The sequence below is a fragment of the Carassius gibelio genome, chromosome A10, assembly GCF_023724105.1.
Source record: "Carassius gibelio isolate Cgi1373 ecotype wild population from Czech Republic chromosome A10, carGib1.2-hapl.c, whole genome shotgun sequence".
NCBI classification, from domain to species: Eukaryota; Metazoa; Chordata; class Actinopteri; order Cypriniformes; family Cyprinidae; genus Carassius; species Carassius gibelio.
The window spans coordinates 10,271,840-10,290,167 of NC_068380.1; the positions used below are offsets into that span (position 1 = coordinate 10,271,840).

General features: G+C 36.4%; 1 protein-coding gene across 3 annotated transcripts in view; it reads right to left on the reverse strand.

Moving 5' to 3' along the window:
• Positions 1-18,328, reverse strand: part of LOC128021123 (disks large homolog 2) — a 180,449-nt gene that overhangs the window by 135,603 nt on the left and 26,518 nt on the right. For all 3 annotated transcript variants that reach the window (XM_052608068.1, XM_052608070.1, XM_052608069.1), the window contains exon 4: positions 15,600-15,665. In XM_052608068.1, the coding sequence (XP_052464028.1) occupies positions 15,600-15,665 (66 nt within the window). The remainder of the gene's footprint in view (positions 1-15,599; positions 15,666-18,328) is intronic.

Here is an 18,328-nt window from a genome sequence, read left to right on the forward strand (position 1 = left end):
ACCGTGGACAGGACGAGAGATGAGCATGGAAAAGCTGCACTGAAGCCAAAACACTTTATCAAGCACAAATAAATCTCCTCCCAGAGGCAACTCCTGCTGAAGCAATGAGTCACACACTCTCGCTCATGCACATACACACATGCTCCATCATTCGCCTCCTTTTAACACAGATACATGTTAAAACACCTAAGATCACATTAAAGGTGAAGAGTGTCATTTTTACACCACTAGTGGCACAAAATGTGAAATTTTCTATATTAAATTACTTTCTAATATCCCAATATAGGCAGAGACTATTTAAGCTAACTGTAAGCTGATTTAGAGTTCAGAAAACTGACATTATTGAAGACTTAGATATAGAGACTTTTCAGTTAATAACAGTAGTGTATATATATATATATATATATATATATATATATATATATATATATATATATATATATATATATATATATATATATTAGTGCTGTCAAAATTAGCGCGTTAACGCATTCGATTAATTTGAAATATTTAACGCGTTAAAAAAAAATAACGCAATTAACGCGGTTGCAGTTTTTTTTATTTCCAGTTGTGGCCATGTGTGTTCAACGTGCAAAGAAATATGGATAAGACCAAGGAAGGACTTTTAGACGGAAAGTTTCAGTATAAAACTCTGCCGGATTATTCTTCAGTCTGCCACAAGAAACAGCAACATTAAAATCATGAACTCAAATGTCATTGTTTAAAAAACAAAAAAAACAATGACTGTAACAGTGCGTAAATCAGACCTTTCTGTAACGCTAACGTTAATAAGCTTAAACGAAAATAACGAAATAATTGTGTAGCGGAGTATTTTTTGTACACAGTGCCGCGAACTGTCAATCACTCCTGTGCGCGTGCATCACTGTCCTCCTCGCAGCTGCAGCAACTTGCGCTCTCTCTCTTCATCAAGCTTTAAAACAAAAAGGGGACAAAAAGATCATATTGTCTTTGTGCATAGGCTATAGATTAATTAGATAAATGAATATCTAAATTTGTGCCTTGCCGTCTACGGTATTTTTTTAGAACTTAGAAAAAAGATGCTGCAGCCAATGAGCAGCCAGCGGGGGCTGCAGGACGACTCAACCTCCGCAGACAGTTTTTAATGTTTATCAGACAATAAATACTCAAGATTTTGCTTTAGTATAACTCACAACGAGTTTCACACACCTTCTCCGGCCACGTTGAGTTGTTGACACTTAACAGTGGGAAAAGCGACACATGCGCTATTCACTTGTGTATCTTAAGGGTGAATGGGTAATGTAGTTTCTGCTCTGGGTGGGATGAATTAGGAAGCTTGCATTGTGAAGGGCGCTCTGAAAATCGGCAGTGCAGGTAAACGATTAAAACCTCTATTAAAACAGATGTCCAAATGAGCGTACCGGTACGCTACAAGCACGTTCTGGGCGCACGGAGAGGTGGCGGTACGCTCAAGAGCTATATTTGGAAGTGGCGGTACTGAGTACCGGTGCATACTGGCCCACTTAAAGCACTGGCAATGACTATACTTTGGAATTTTTTTGCAGTCCACTTAGAATTCAACATGGAAATCATTTTTGTTTTTTATTGGCATTGATTGTTTTGAAATTCAAATGGTACTTACATGCCTCTGTTTTAATTTCTGTAATAAATATGGCTTTCAAGCCAACAGGTAATTTGGAGGATATTGATGGTTTATTGCAGGTATGTTGTTTAACTGAGAAAATCTGTGTTACAAGTTAAACAAAAATTCCAATAAACAATCATATTTTGAATTTAAATAGTTTCTTTGTCTTGAGTTTACATTAATTATTTACATTTTACATTTACATATCCAAAAAGTTTCAGTCTTTTAATTGCGATTAATCGCGATTAATCGCGATTAATTTTAAAAAATTGTGCGATTAATTAGTTAATTTTTTTTAATCGATTGACAGCACTAATATATATATATATATATATATATATATATATATATATATATATATAATTTCATATAAAAATATTTCCATTTCATGCTGACTTTAAGGATATTTACATATTTTTACTGGAAAATAAGACAAAAATGACATATTAAGAAAAACATTTCTGCATTCAAAGTATGCTAATGGCTAAGATTCAGCTCCAAAGCATCACATTTCTGCATTTTAAGTAACTCTATAGCTACACATATACTCAAAAACAGCCAAACTATTCTTCTTAAGGCTTTAAAACCCTGCGCATAAGGGACTCAAACTCACAAGAATGATGCATCAAATCATACAGGTTATTGAGTTACATATCTGCCTGGCAGCCCAAAAACCTCACAGACTTAGACTCAATCTTCCAAGCCTTATCTACAGACTAGAATATCACAGAGACTTAGGGGTGGGATCTTTGTCAGGACACCTAAGCAACAGCATAACAGTGCTTTGGCTACCACCCACCCCAGCACTGTGGCAAGGACCAGATTCAAGGAAATCTGTGTAGCAAATGAATTAATGCATGTGTCAGCTCACAAATCCTTTAAATATGTAGGATCTACAGTAGTTTTAGTATGTCCCCGTTTTTCTGCTTGGCCAATGTGTGTAAGACTTTTATTTTGACGTCGCTGATAGCGGCAGCGCCTGAGCATAGAGTGCTCATATTCTCCCTCTTGTTGTTAACAGTTCTGTCTAATCCAGATAGAAGTCTATCTAATAATCAGATAGAACAGCTAAACAAAAAGGAAAAAAAAAATATTATAATGATTTCTTTTATATTATTTGTAATAGAAAGGCAAACATTATAATACTTTCTCGTTTGCCATCAACATTAAGCAAATATGTATTTATATAATTTAAACAAATCTTTGAATATCTAATGAACATTAATTTTCACAAACCTTGCAAACTTAGTCGAATCTAGCTGTGGGATATTGTGAAGTGTGCATTTTTATCCAGCATGATCGTGTGTTTTCTGTGCGATGGTCTGTCTGTGTGAACTGAATGCTATAAACTTTAAACTCGTGATTTCAAATTATGCTGCACTTTATGCATTTGCCCGCTGTCATATTCATGTTATTTTCTGTATGCTGTATGTAAAATGAGTGTTACCCATGCTTTATTTGAAAAATATGATTCCCAATGGACACAAAATTCCCAGAATACTGAGTGCCCTGTTGGTTACAATGTTTACTTCCTTTTTTAATTATATTTTTATTACATATTTGTTTATTTGTGAAAAATACTTTGTCATCTAAAGTAGAAGTATGTTTATTTTTAATTATATCAGCTTTATATCGGCAATCGGCCCCCCTGCTTTCCAAAATATCACCAATATCAGTTGACCACTATTCAAAAATGTTCAATATCTATACCGATAACATAGGGCTTGGCTGTACATTTCATAAGTATGCTGTCTAAGTCAACACAGCTGCTGTGGTTAGTTGTGAGGGTGCTGATTTTTCACAATATGTTGTTTTCATAATCATGTTGCATGTTAAACCAAGAATGCTTTCTTCCTCCTCTTAAACAGCCTGTGAGTTGACAACATTAATCCTCTGGTTTAAGTCAAGTATGAACTACAAAGAACGTTAAACCCTTGACAGACACGCTCATCTTCAAAACGCTGACAATGGAAAAGAAGAGACAAGTCAAAGCCTCACTGCTCCACTCAGTCTATCTAGAATTGGGGTTATTCTTTTCTGTGTTACTCTGTTAGTCATTTTACATTGGGCTGTGATGGGCTGAAAATAGGTTAGCTGCATAATTGTACACATCGGCAAAAATTGCAAATGGTGTTATGTAGATCTAATTCAATCATCATACTTTTCATATTAAAAATTATTTAATGATACTGTGTGGTAGATACAGCTTTTCTGCTCTTGAACAGCTACTACAGTCAGGGTCCAAATGCAGAAGATTTATATATATAGAAATCTGCAAGTTATAAATGTTATTATCATAAAAAGCTAAACCTGTTTATGCTGTGCGATTACAAGTGCACATCAGCTTCAAACATGGCTTAACCAATTAGAATAAATAGCTGAAACATTTTATAACATGCATTTCTTCCATATTAATTGTTTACATATTAACAAGATGCCAATAACAACAAAATTGTAAACAAACTAAATTTTATCTAAGGAATCTCTGGTGGCTTTAGAGAAAACAGTTGGGATTGAATACCAAGAGATTCAATTATATCCGATGCAATCTCAATATATAAACACAAAACACTTTGTAGTAGAACTACATGAACGTTAATACAGAATTGATTGCGCTTCTGTATTTTTCTAATTACCGTATACAGCCTTGGTTTCCCTTTGTAGTGTTCCCTTCTGTTTTCAAAAAGTTCAACAGTTCTGGAAAGTGGTGTTAATGAAAAGAAAATGAAATATGGGGAAAGTTTTAGTCAGACCTGACTAAATGTCAAATGTTACACAACAATGTCAATTCGGGAGATGTGAAAAGGTTCTAGTTACCAACGGGAATCAAAAGATCAAATTCAAGTATGCAGTGGGAGGTAAAATTAATGATGCAAAATGCTATTTCATGCGTCACATGCATTTGTGCAGTACATTAGGAGTCTTTCTTCTCTTTTTAAGAACAAATGTCCGACCCCCGTGTAGCTGCAAGCAGGCAGACAGCTTCCTAAGAGGCCTTCGCAAATTACTGAGCTAAATGTTTCTATTCACAGTCTGTCAAAACTGATCCCTCTGACATACTACAGCATGTCAGAGCATCTTATTCTCTGTCACCACATCCCTAAGAGCCGCTTCCCTTCCTAGGACAGCCAAGGAGTGAAAGCAAACTGACAGCTACTGTACGTTACGGTTAAAGTGAAAGTTACGCAGAACTAATATATTGCATGTACCATGTTAACACTGCATCACATAGCTTAAGGTGCTTTTTTCAATAGCTTACATTTTAGCATAATTTTATTTTTTAACTCTCAAGCTTGACTTGAATGATAAACAAACAAATAAAACATTCTTAAAACTAAACTAAACATTAGATTCAACACAAAAGTCTTATATGATATCTATTTATGTGTTTGTAGAGGTTAAACTGGTCAAGAACAAAGTAAATAAATAAACACAATTAAAATAATGTCTCTTACTCTGACAGTGACACATTAGTATGTATGTGTTCTGACTGGTACAATCCGACAACACCTGTCAAGAATCTTACCTAATACAGCTGCACTGAACACCTTATGAAGAGATTCTGCTAAGGTACCAGTGAGTTATACTTTATACTTCTATTCTTATTTTATTTTTATTTTTTTGGTAGGACAAAGTCACGTTTGGGTACATTATGCATCATTTACTAGGTTGTACATGTGTGTTTTCTAAATGACTCACACATACACAACATCAAATATTATAACCACAACTCTATGCTTGTTGAGCTTCTTGGCTCCCTTTACAGGATTGTTCCAGACAGTCAGGATTCTGGCAGTGTTTACCCTAATCCTGACAGACATGTGCCAGATTGGACATGCAGCCACAGTGACAGTTAACTGTGTGTATGTACTTATAGTTTGAGGACCAAAATGTCCTCAAAAGTGTGCTAAATCTTAGAAAACCTTCCTTATGGAGGCATTCGGGAATATCCTCACTTGGAAAAAATATTTAAACAGCTGCTAACACTTGACAATAAATATTTAATTTGTTCACAATTTAACGTATTAAGTATTAAAAAATAAAAAGAATTTGACCATTAGGCACTTTAAACTAACAATAAGCTATTATTGTTATTATTGTTTAATGCATTATTTATTATGAACTAACAATAAGTAGCAATTTTAACAGCATTTATTAATCTTAGTTACTCTATAAATATAGTATTGTTAATTATTATTTCATGTTTGTTTGTAATACATTATAATAAATTTATACAACTCGAAAGATTGAAAATATATTAAAATGCATACATACATACATACATATACATATATATATATATATATATATATATATATATATATATATATATATAAATTGTGGTGATCAATGAAAAGTCCCAGTGAGTAAAATAATAACTTACTAAACGTACTAAGTAATGTCCTTGTGAAAACGTAAAAATTAAAATGCAGAAAGGTTTGATTAAAAAAGTTAAATGTGAAGTCCTAATAACTCAGTAACATAACATGATGATAACGAACTAGTTTTTCCCTCTCGATAGTTAGGCAATGCAAATCCCCTCCTCTGATACAAGGGTACTCTAAAGCAACTGGAGGCTGCGGCACAGACACATTCATTAACATACATCACACACTTCAGAGCACAAATCTGAGTGCTCGGAGTCTCCTATCACTGGATACACAGCGGACCTACATCAGAGCAGCCCCACACTCCTCTGTACATTCAGTAGATCACAGTTATTACATCATTAAGCTCCTTACAAACAGCCCTCTTCAAAACTCCTCAGGGTTGGGTAATCATACCACTTTATTTGAGGTGTCATTGGGAGAACTGGGGCAATCCTGCACAATGGTGTAACAATACAACCATTTCACTACACCGCTGTCACACTGCAGGAGTTATTTCCCATAAAACTACAGGGAACCACATTTTTTGCATATCCTGGGTTTGAACAGGTTTCCTAAGCATTTCTCCAGGCTATCACGTTCACAAAATAAAGTAGGCAGTTTCAAAGGGTTTTAGAGGGTTTTAGTATATGTAAACCGTCTCAAAGAACTCAATTAATCTAATTTTAAGCACCATTGCAACAGCCATAAAGACACAAAAAATCCACAGCCTTCAACAACAAATTTCAAACAGCCTGCTGGGAGCAATATTCCTCTTATGCACAGTCTGAAGGTCCCTGTTTTGTGTGATGACTATTATAGTTCTGTGCAATAAAGGTGATACTATTAAGACTATTTATTTGATAAATATCAGTCAATTAGACTAATGAAGGTTGAGTGTTGAAAAGCACTGTGAACACTGACAACATCTAAAATGTAAATCCTTTTGAATAACTTTCCAGGTTTAGAAATATAAATCTGTTCATACAACAACTACTGAGATTAACACTCAGTTTGATTACTTTTTGCTAATTTATAAAGATACGTTTAATCATAAACTTTTAAATGCATCATTATGCAAACACATGAGGAGAGTTCTCTGAATATAAGGCCCATGGACTGGCGAATGAATTTGCTTCTTCATTCCTCTCCAATACGGTAAGAAATTAAATGAAACAAAGTATGGATGATGTTAACTGTGAAAAGATGATTGACAAGGCAGTTTAAAGTTAAAAGGATGCACGTGACTAAGAAAGAGTGTGTCCATCAAAGACAAAGTAGCATGTCCCAAAGCTTGCCTCCTTGTCTCTGCAACACATTCAAAGATATGTCCTTCTTCTCAAAATACTTTTACGGCATGATAAAAATCTTACAAAGCCCAAATTTTTCAAAGATAGTGCATTTTAGAGATGTTTATCAGGTAGAAGAAAAATAACGTTTAGCATTAACAGCAGCTTAAATAATTTCTTACTTCAGTCTTTATCTTTACTTAGTAAATAAGCTAAATCCAACTGTTTTGTCTTCATACCTTATGTCACTCTAGCACTCTTGAAATATCTTCTATATATGTCCCAGTCCCAATGCAAATCTTTAGCTCTGGTACATCTTCAAATGTAAAGAGAGGATTAGGGTGGGTGCTCAGAGATGCAGAAAGGCTTTTCTACAACCCTGAACTCAGCACTACTGCAAAGCTACTCACACTGATCTAGAGACCAGCGTCACATTCACAAGACATTAACCCTAGGACTAATTCAATCCTATATTAATGAAATGTGCACCATATAAGGCTGATGATAAAATTTTGATAGGGAACAGTTTTCAAGTTTTCACATCCGCCTGAATGAATGAATACAACAGAATAATTGCAGACTTATTCAATGCAGTTTAAAATTTTAGTTATCACTTATAGAGCCTTGCATGGTCAGGCACCTCTCTATATTCAGGATCTTTTACATAAACATTCACAGGGTCGGCTCTTACGGTCTTCTGGTCTGGACCTTTTAATTGTCCCTAGAACACGTCTTAAGACTAAAGGTGATCGTGCTTTTTGTACTGTGGCACCAAGGCTTTGGAACTCACTTCCATTAGCACTGAGAACAATGGGTTCTGTCAATTATTTAAAAAAAAACACCTGAAGACGCTTCTTTTTGGACTCACTTTTATTTAACAGCAGTGGTCTACTTGTCATTTCATGTTTGTAAAGAGTGTTTCTGTGTGTTGTGTTATTGTAGAGTTATTGTATGCATGTTTGATCCTTTTTATTAACAGATTGTAAAGCACTTTGTGACTTCTTGTCTGTGAAAGGTGCTATATAAATAAATTTTACTTACTTACTTTTACTTACACTACCTAAAGCTAAAGAGAGACAAGAACGAGTGGCCTTGTGGGTCAGAAAAATACAATAAAAATAAATAAATAATTCACTGAATGTTTCCTACGCAGATGAACCCTAGATCCCACACTGTCCAGGGGAGGAGAGGAGGGTGAGCAGAGAATGTTGCACTGATCGTGTGGAGTCAGAGATCGTCATTGCACCACCTTAGTCCAAACCACTAAAAACAGCTGCGATGGGGGATTGAAACACACATAAACACCTAGCGTCACACAGCGTGTGTGTGGGATGATATTCTCTCAGCCATAACCGGCTGAGTGCATCCCGCAAACTATTACGTAACATTAACTACCCAGAAGAGAGTGGAGGAAGACACAGAGAGAGAACGAGAGAGACAGATGCAGATATATTGTTGCATGCATTTGAAGTAGAGGGAGGGGGTGGAGGGTGTTGGATGTGCGTGTACACTTCACCGAGTTAAAAAAGAAGGAACTCACACGAAATATTTACAGCCAACATGAAAAAAAAGACAATGGCATTGTCAGAGGAAAGATTTCCTGTGGTGAAGCACAGCATAATGACTCTCAGCGTGTACAATATAATTGACTCTTGTGAGAAAAAGTCTTTCTCCTGATGATACGATGACAAGTTTTTATTGCAATGGCTGTGGGTGATACATGTTACAATTCGTCTTGCTACATTCCCTGATCTCTTACTAATCTGCCTTCCCCATAATTTACATAAAACATTGATATTTGATGAAAAAAATATATAAAACAATAACATACAAATAATAAATGTGCTTCAAAAGTGTAAAAGTGTTTTTAATTATCATTAAATCATCTGTATTGACAAAAATGTTATACAGACAATCAAAACAAACAATAGGGGTTGCATACAAATTGCGAAGTCTTGGCAGCTATAGACAAAGGGAAAGAAAAAAAATGTTTTCCACTGACCAAAGAGATGTATCTGTTCGTTTCATCTAATGTTATCCGTTGTATTTCACCTTTTCTACCAGACAGAGGGGTTCACCCTATGAGTCCTGAGCTGTGCTTCCCAGGGTGCCACAGATGAGCCAGATCTCTGTCAACAGCACCATTACACTGCTAAATTAAGTACTACAAATCAGGATGATGCTCTTTTAACCGCAAAGATCACTGCTTCCTAAACGAGTATGGTTGTTTTCTTGAGCAGCTGGCCTCTTACAGTCTGTATGTATCTCAAGCAGTAAAAATGACTTAATTCAATAGAAATAACAGCTATTTTCAATATTAAAGCTGACACAGGAAACAGGCAGGGGACAGTAAGGACCTGAATCATTAAAATATATATTTTTTATGATTTGGAGTAAATCGTGTTTGAATCAGCATTCATTACATTTCATTGCAACTTTGTGTGTAACTCAAGGCCATTGTCATTGTCATTATTGGGACTGAGAGACAGGATCCAAATGTTGTTCTGGTTCCTTGTGAATGACAGCCCAGGTATGATGCCCTTGCTTTCACTACATTATGTATTGTGCTACACTGGCAAAATGCTCTCTAGATCTCTATGTACCTTAAAACTTCAGCAAATGTCTATTTCTAAGAAAAAATTGACCTAGCCACAGAAAATACTTTTCTTTCATAAGACATGCATGATGATTCACAAAGTCCAACAGAAGAAAAAAGCTTAAAATAATTCCTGTGGGTGACTGTGGAATTGAAAGCAAAAATCTGAGTAAGCAAATCAGCTGGGACTGGATGCTGTTGCATCATCAAAGCACTGACTGCATCTAAACTTTTAAAATGTGGGATGCTTTCTATGAATCAGGTAAGTTCACTCTTAATATCTACAGCTGGCCACCACTAAGAGTTACTGAACAATATAACAATATTCTAGAACAATGTGAATGGCCTTAAATCTGTTCTTGAGGTACTGTACACTGACTATAAAAGTACTACACTAAACTAGAAATACAATAAATATTATTAAAGTACTATAAATAATAATAATAATAATGTTTAATGTTTTTGAAATAAGCCTCCAATGCTCAACCAAGGCTGCATTTATTTAATTAAAAATTCAGTAAAAATAATAATATTATGACAATTGAAAATAGCTTTTTTCTATTTTAATATAATTTAAAATGTATTTTATTCCTGTGATGGCAAAGCTGAATTTTCAGGAGCCATTAATAAAAGTCTTCGGTGTCTCATGAATCTTCAGAGATCATTGTAATATCCTGATTTGGTGCTCAAAAAATATTTCTTATTATTATCATTCATGTTAAATACAGTGCTGCTTAATATTTTTGTGGAATCCTTTTTTCAAGGTTCAAAAGAACAGAATTCACAGTATTTAAAATATATTTTTTGTCTTTTTTTTTTACCAATGTCAATGTTGAATAATGGTATTTAATGTTGAATAATAGTATCTTTTAAACATAAATATTTAATTGGCATGGCATTAAAATCACTGTACCACCTTTTTCCAAGGGTATGGAAAAACATGAAAACAATGGCTAACATTAATCTGTCATTTTTAGGGGTTTTATAAAGATGGATACACCTGACCGTTCAAACATGACAGTGCTTGCCATTCAGCTGTAGTTGGACCACATTTGGAATTCACCGCATAGAGCCAAGCTGCCCGCATTACCATCACAATTGCACTTCTAGTATTGATTCAACAAAGCACGTAAATACAAACATTAATATTTCAGTTCCCAGAATGGTAAATTGCAGCTGCATCACTGATTGTGTATGAGAGAGACAGCTGTCTACATATTGGGCACAAGTCCTCCCTCTTTGACAAGACTACAGAGAAGATTAACCTAAAAAAAGATCAGTTCAGTCATATTGTATATTTAGAAGCACATAAACAGAGCAGCTCTGCTTCAGTGAAATAAACCCCATTAGCCCAAGTACTGCTGGCAGACTGGCACTCTCAATCCTCTAATGCCACTCAAAGGGCTTCCCATCCGGATACCTGCACTAACGAAGATGGGAAAATCCGATAAAGCATTGGAGCGTTTGTTGATGGTCTAACCATCAAAGATTTATTCCACCAGCACTGTGTCTGGCTCCGATGGAGAAGCCTCGGAAAGCCTCGTTATCTGTGGATGCGAGTTTCCGTTAAGTTTACGCCTTGATGGCTCCACAGAGCCAGCGACATGGGATTAAGCCTGATGCAATACAACACTCTAGCGCAAACCTTAAACAAGTGAACAAACTGTTCCACATAGACATTAAAAAGTCAATTTGAAAAGAAACACAAAAGAAATTACGAAACAAATAACACCCTCGGTTTCTCCACAGCCGACACATACTCACAGCTGGGATGACAAAAGCTTCTTCCCTTTCATTTTCATTCAATTCTCATCGCTTCCAGCTCTCCTTACCTTAGTTGTGACAATACACAGACAATCCATCCTGAGCCAAACAGCTCAAGCTAGTTTCCCCTTCATCAGCACCACATTAACAGATAGAGAGAGGTGAAAGAGGAGAGAGAGACTGAAAGAGAGAGGAACGAAGGCACGACTGGAGTTAACGCTGACAGAGGCAGGAGTCCTCGCTCTGCGCAGGCATGGTCTTGCTGTAGTCCTACAGCCCGGCGCTTGTTAGCGCTATCCGCTGCTCAGCCGCATGGCTGGGGCTCATACTGCTGCCGCTGAGATCACAGAGCATCCCTCCTCCTCTGGAGCTTGCTACACACACACACACACACACACACACCCATGCGCGAGAGAAAAGGCGTGCTCTCCTCTCGCAGATGCTGAAGATTTACCTTTCTAGCTTGGAGAATCTGCTATACGATTGGGAAAATAACTATTTTAGTCACTGTTTATGGTTTGGGAGTTTTTTCCTCCTTTGGTTATCTGAGGCAGAGCTAAGCTGATTCCAAGCCAGCTGTGCAGATAAATTAAGTGAATGGGCAGAATGGGCAGTTTGGAGGGTTTAAAAGAGGGAAGTGAGTAAGCAGTTCATTCTAATCAGTCAGGTTTTATTTAGGGGCATCTTGGAAATCCATTGAATCACTGAAAAGCTCAAAAAAGCTGCCTTTTAAGTGAACAGGGCTAGCGAGCAGGCACAAGACAAAGAGACAGCAGTCACAGGGAGGAAAATGCAGCAATGCTTCAGCAGCGATTGGCACATCAGGCCTGATGCATCACATAACATCTGTTCTTATATCAAGACCTTCCAGTACTTTAAATAAATAAATGAATGACAGGAGGGGAGAGCTGCTTACTGCAGACATAAAATAACAACCATGAAGTGTTTATGTCCCGTTGACAAATAAATAAAACAGTATTGAGAACAAAATGTGACCATAGCAGGGGCAATTTCAATCACAGTTGAATGGAATATGGAAATGGTGTCATTATTTATGCAACCTCATGTATTTCCAATATTGTATGTTTTTTTTTTTTTTTCAACACAGCAGAAGTATTTTGGAAGAATCATCACAAAGCAAATAAAATCTAATTGTGTTTTTTCGGTGTATAAAATAAAATATAATATCAATTAATTAAAATAAAAAATAAATAAAAAAAATTAAGAGCTTGCTTGCTGTGTCTGTTTGTGGCACTGAATAATAATAATAATAATAATAATAATAATAATAATAATAATAATAATAATAATAATCTAGCTAAATGGAAAAATCAACCCCAGAGTCATGGATAAATCATTTAGTTCATGCTGGGATCCCTTTGAAAAATTAGATGATACACCTCAAGGGGTTTATCCTAATAAAATTCAATCAATCAAACAAATGAAAGAGAATTAAATCTGCTTCTTGAAAAAGGGTACATGGAAAAAGTTAATGGTCCAGTCACATTGAAACAAAGAATCACAATCACTATGAACTGCTGTTGCTTGAAAAATAACTGTGTAAAAAAAATATCTATGTTCAAGGAGGAAAAAAAAGAGCATAGACCATATATGTACAAATACAAAAATAAATAAATAAATAAATAATTTTCTGTCTCTACCTGAAGACCACCGAATTGTCTGGCAAAGAGTGGTATTGCTATTAACAGTTGTATTACTACCTAGACCTGCTATTAGGGATGCACCAAAATTTTGGCCGCCAAAATTGTTTTTTTATTTTTTATTATTGACTGAAAAAGGCATTTTTGTTTTTTGACCAAAGACTAAATTGGGTGAAAATTTTAGCCGAAAATATATGCAGGTTTAACTTTCCATCTACTTTCACTCTCAGCAAACTATTACCACATGCTAACAATACTAACCATGCTTCCAGAAGAGAGGCCCCTCACATTTACTAAAATTTACGGTGGCCGAGACAGCTCAACACGCCGTAACTTAAGAAATTACATGCAAATTGAAAAAAACATCAGCAAATGAAGAAAAGATCTTCATCAGTGTGACAACACAAGTGTTGCAAATCATCACAACACATGCATATAGCGAAATGCGCTACAAATCCTCACAACACTTGCATACAACGAAACGCGCTGCAAATATATATATATATATATATATATATATGCCTACATGTCATAATGGATAGTCATCGCATGTATCAGAATTAGGCTATCCATTTGCTCACACACGAACAGCTCCGTTTCATCTCAGAGACGCGGTCTGTCTTTGCGCTTGCCAAATTCCGTGTAAATAGCAAATACGTTATGGCACGAGTGCAACTGGCTCTTAAAGGGAATGGAAGATGAGACTCTGATTGGTTTATTGCATGTTACACCCAAAAAACACCCATTACTCATTTAAGAGAATAGGGACAACCTGTTTAGACCATGCGCCCGGGCGCGCCAACCGTTTCTCCATCGTTAAAATAGCAAAAGTGGATTTGGACACGCCCTGAGTTCACCTGCCCCGTATGCTTTACACTTTGCGTTTAGATCGTTAAAATAGAGCCGTAAGACTTTTTAGCCTTTTATTTTGGCCTGAGGCTTTGTGTTCACAACTCATTTTCTATGGATGACTCTGATTTAGCAGAAAACATCATTGCAATCTGACACAATCTGCAATCTGTGTGTGTGTGTGTGTGTGTGTGTGTGTGTCTGTGTGTGAGAGAGAGAGAGAGAGAGAGAGAGAGAGAGAGAATGTTTGAGCACCTAAGGCACAGAGCCGTTGTAAACGTTTACAGATGGCACACCTGCGGGCAGTGCTGCTCTATCATGTGTACAGACATGACATCTGGGAGAGCCACAGGGACCCAGTGTGTGTGAATCTACGAGCGAGATTTTCCAAGTGACCTCACACTCAGGTGTCCCACTTGAGAAACAAAGAAGGAGTTGCTGCAGTTTAATTCAGAATAAGTGAAAGCTCTCATTTTGACCTCCATCCTTTTGTCTAGACTTTCTGTATTATTCCTGCTATATTTGGGTTTGTTTTTGTGCCTGCCAATAATTGGCCTGTCCTCTTTTCAAAAACATAAAAGCTACAGATGTCTCAGACTCAGAGTCCTTGGTTTAATTTTGAGTATATGTAGGTCACTTAGAACACAGATCGACTAACTGATGGCTCATAATGTTAAAAAGCATGACTGGATTCATACTGACACAAGGTCAGCGCAATTACACAATTTGTCACCCTCTGTGATGTGGGCTAAAATAGGTTTCCCTGTTGCAATACCTTGTACCTCAGAAATGTGTTTTTAGAATTGAAGCATGTGTTCTTGCATGTATGAATGTTTCTCACTGCTGGGTAATTGCTGAGAGCATCCAAGCTAGTTGAGTTAGACAGTGGTGGCAATTACGAGAGATCAACACACCTCCAAGATGTGAGCTGCACTGTATCCACACACAAATAGACTGCTCAAACTTAGATCCCAGCCACCAATTAACAGTGCATGCAGACAAAATGCAGACAAACAACTCCAGACTCATTTTAAATCCCTCTGTTCCAAAGGTTTCCCAAAACATTTTATTTCAAATGTTGAATGCTGAGAATGCATTAAAAATGTCAAATAATTTTCACTAGCTGTCTCAAACTTTTTAATTCAAACTTCTCTGAGAAGGTAGATGTTTTAATGAGGTAAAAGCCTAATTTCAATTTATTATGGAGCATGTCCCTTGCCAGTTAGTGTAGAAGTAATTAAGAAAGCTTTTTCTAAGAGAGGATGAGTCTCTCATGGACACCACTGTCACCGATCAGCTCTACTGCACTGATCACTTCCATACTGCAGTTAAATACTACAATAAGCTCTCTTGTATGCGAAGCTGGTGTAAACACTGCCATATGACAATCTGCATCTGTCAGAATATTGAATAAAATGTGGAAAGACTGCATGTGATTGTGTTTCTCACCTCTGTATTTGTACTTCCTTTGGCAGGCTCCTCTATTGTCAGCTCCATGTGACTCTCTTCTCTCAGCTGAGGACAAAAACACACACTTTCAGATGAAAACACTCTCTCTAATGTCTGCTACATTCCATTGTCTTAAACAGGAAGAAGAATATTGATATTCATTTAAACAATATGACAATCAAATGAGCTGTTGATATTCAAGAGCATGGCTAATTCAGATTGAGTGCTATATTTATTTTATACAACATAAATAAAATAAAAAAAACATTTTATCTTAAGTCAAAAAATTAAACTGAAATTCTGCTGGGAAGTTCGGTCCACAAATAATGTATAAGGCAGGCCGAAGAAATAGAAAGCCAGGCGCATCGGTCTAAACACTTATATAACATGCAATAACATGCAATAACAGCCACCATAGCAGCACAAACACTCACACACAAACATATTTGTACAAGGTACTCAATGAATGTCCTCCTGAGGTCCACGACACATGTTTGAAATAACTATTTCTATTTTAATATATTTTAAAATGTAATTTATTTCTGTGATGGCAAAGCTGTCATTAGAGCATTCATTACTTTCATCACAAAATCCTTCAGAAATAATTTTAATAAGCTGAATTGATGCTCAAGAAACATTTTATTATTATTATTATTATTATTAATAATAATAATAATGTTGAAAACTGTAGTTCAGCCTAATATTGTTGTTGAAATTATAGATTCCTTGGTTCATTGAAAATTCAAAGGAACAGTATTTATTTGAAATATAGGCATGTTTTATAGCATTAAAAATGTATTTACTGTTTTCTAGTATTCTCACAGGGTATACTTACTGTATTTATTTATTTTTGAGGAGGGTGTGCCCTTTCTGCGAACATTTTTGTTCATTGCCATTTACATAATCTTAGCCATACGTTTCCTTGCTGATGTCAGACCTTTCATGTTAAATGATAATTTATGGACCGAACAAACATGGGACACATAGTTCCTGCACAATACAGTACTCTGGATTATTTTTTTATTTTAATGCTTTTTGATGGGTGGGCTGATGAAGGTAACTGTAAGTGTTAACTTTTAATCAATGTAATACATCCTTGCCAAAGTTGAGCAATAATTTATTTGAAAAGAAATGGCACAATAACAACTGACAGGCAATGGCATAATAAGTACATAGGTTTTTCTGAATTTTATTATAATAACTGACTTGTTTTGTACATCAACGTTTTAGTGATCAGTTAGGACATCTACAGATTTAAAGATGCTGATGTCATCATGATGTCCTTCTGTCTTATTAGACAATGAGAAACTGCGATAAAGACACAGCTCACATAGAGAGGCTGGATGCTTTAAAAAAAAAAAAAAAAAAAAAGCCTTGAATTTAGAATGCTGACTGTGCAATAGTACAATAAAACAATCAGTTATCAACCTGACAAAATACTATACAATAAATAAAAACACACAGCAACATAACATTTATTCCACACATGGAAACCTTAAATGCTTATTTTAAGATTAATTTGATATGTTTTGCATTTAATTATGCAGTTATTTAAATTACAACAAGCTTATCTCAATCCTTATACTCTACTTTTTTAAATGCAATCCACTGAGCAACAAGTATCTCGTCTGAGGTCCTTTTCAGTCCAGTATAAATCACACATTAATCTATGGAATGATATCCCGGACATTATTCAAAAGGAATTGCAAATTGTATTTGCAATTGCGTTTTCAATTTGTGGACGCATAAAATGTTACATAATTGTTACAAATTGTGCAATACCATTTGCTTTTTAGTTTAAGCGAACACACAGTGTCTGCCAAATTTAATATCATTCCATACATTAAATCACAAGTCTCTACTTGAGCATTGCTCTTCCTGAGCAATGCTGTGGTATTCATCAGCGTCTGAGAAAACAAAGTGAGCTGCCTCCATACAGCTCTGTGAAGACATTTTTATTCTTCAGATATCTACAAAATTAAATTTACTGCCTTTAATTATATTGTCACAGGACTTTCCACTCACCGTCATCATGGCAAATGATGGACAAGGCCTCAAAATACTGCTCAAATACTGCAGTTTTACAATGACACTAATTCAAGTCCCCAAAAAGGCAGGTCATCCACGTAAGACAAATGCAACAGAAAACAGGATATTGGGGGTGGGGGGGGCTTTTAAGTGAAAGTGAAAGTGAATTGACATTCAGCCAAGTATGGTGACCCATACTCAGAATTTGTGCTCTGCATTTAACCCATCCGAAATGCACACACACAGAGCAGTGAACACACACACACACACTGTGAGCACACACCCGGAGCAGTGGGCAGCCATTTATGCTGCGGTGCCCGGGGAGCAGTTGGGGGTTCGATGCCTTGCTCAAGGGCACCTAAGTCGTGGTATTGAAAGTGGAGAGAGAACTGTACATGAACTCCCCCCACCCACAATTCCGTCCGGCCCGAGACTAGAACCCACAACCCTTCGATTGGGAGTCCAACCCTCTAACCATTAGGCCACGACTTCCCCGACTTCCTTATTTTATAGTTCAGTGGTGCCTGGGGCAGAAGAGGGACAGGGGGGCAAGATCGGGAGAGAGTTCAGCTTCCTGACAGCCTGATGAAGGAAGCTGTCCTTCAGTCTGCTGTTCCTGGCCTGGAGACTCCACAATATCCTTCCTGATAGCAGCAGACTGAAGAAGCGGTGTAATGGGTGGGTGGGATCACCTGCAATGC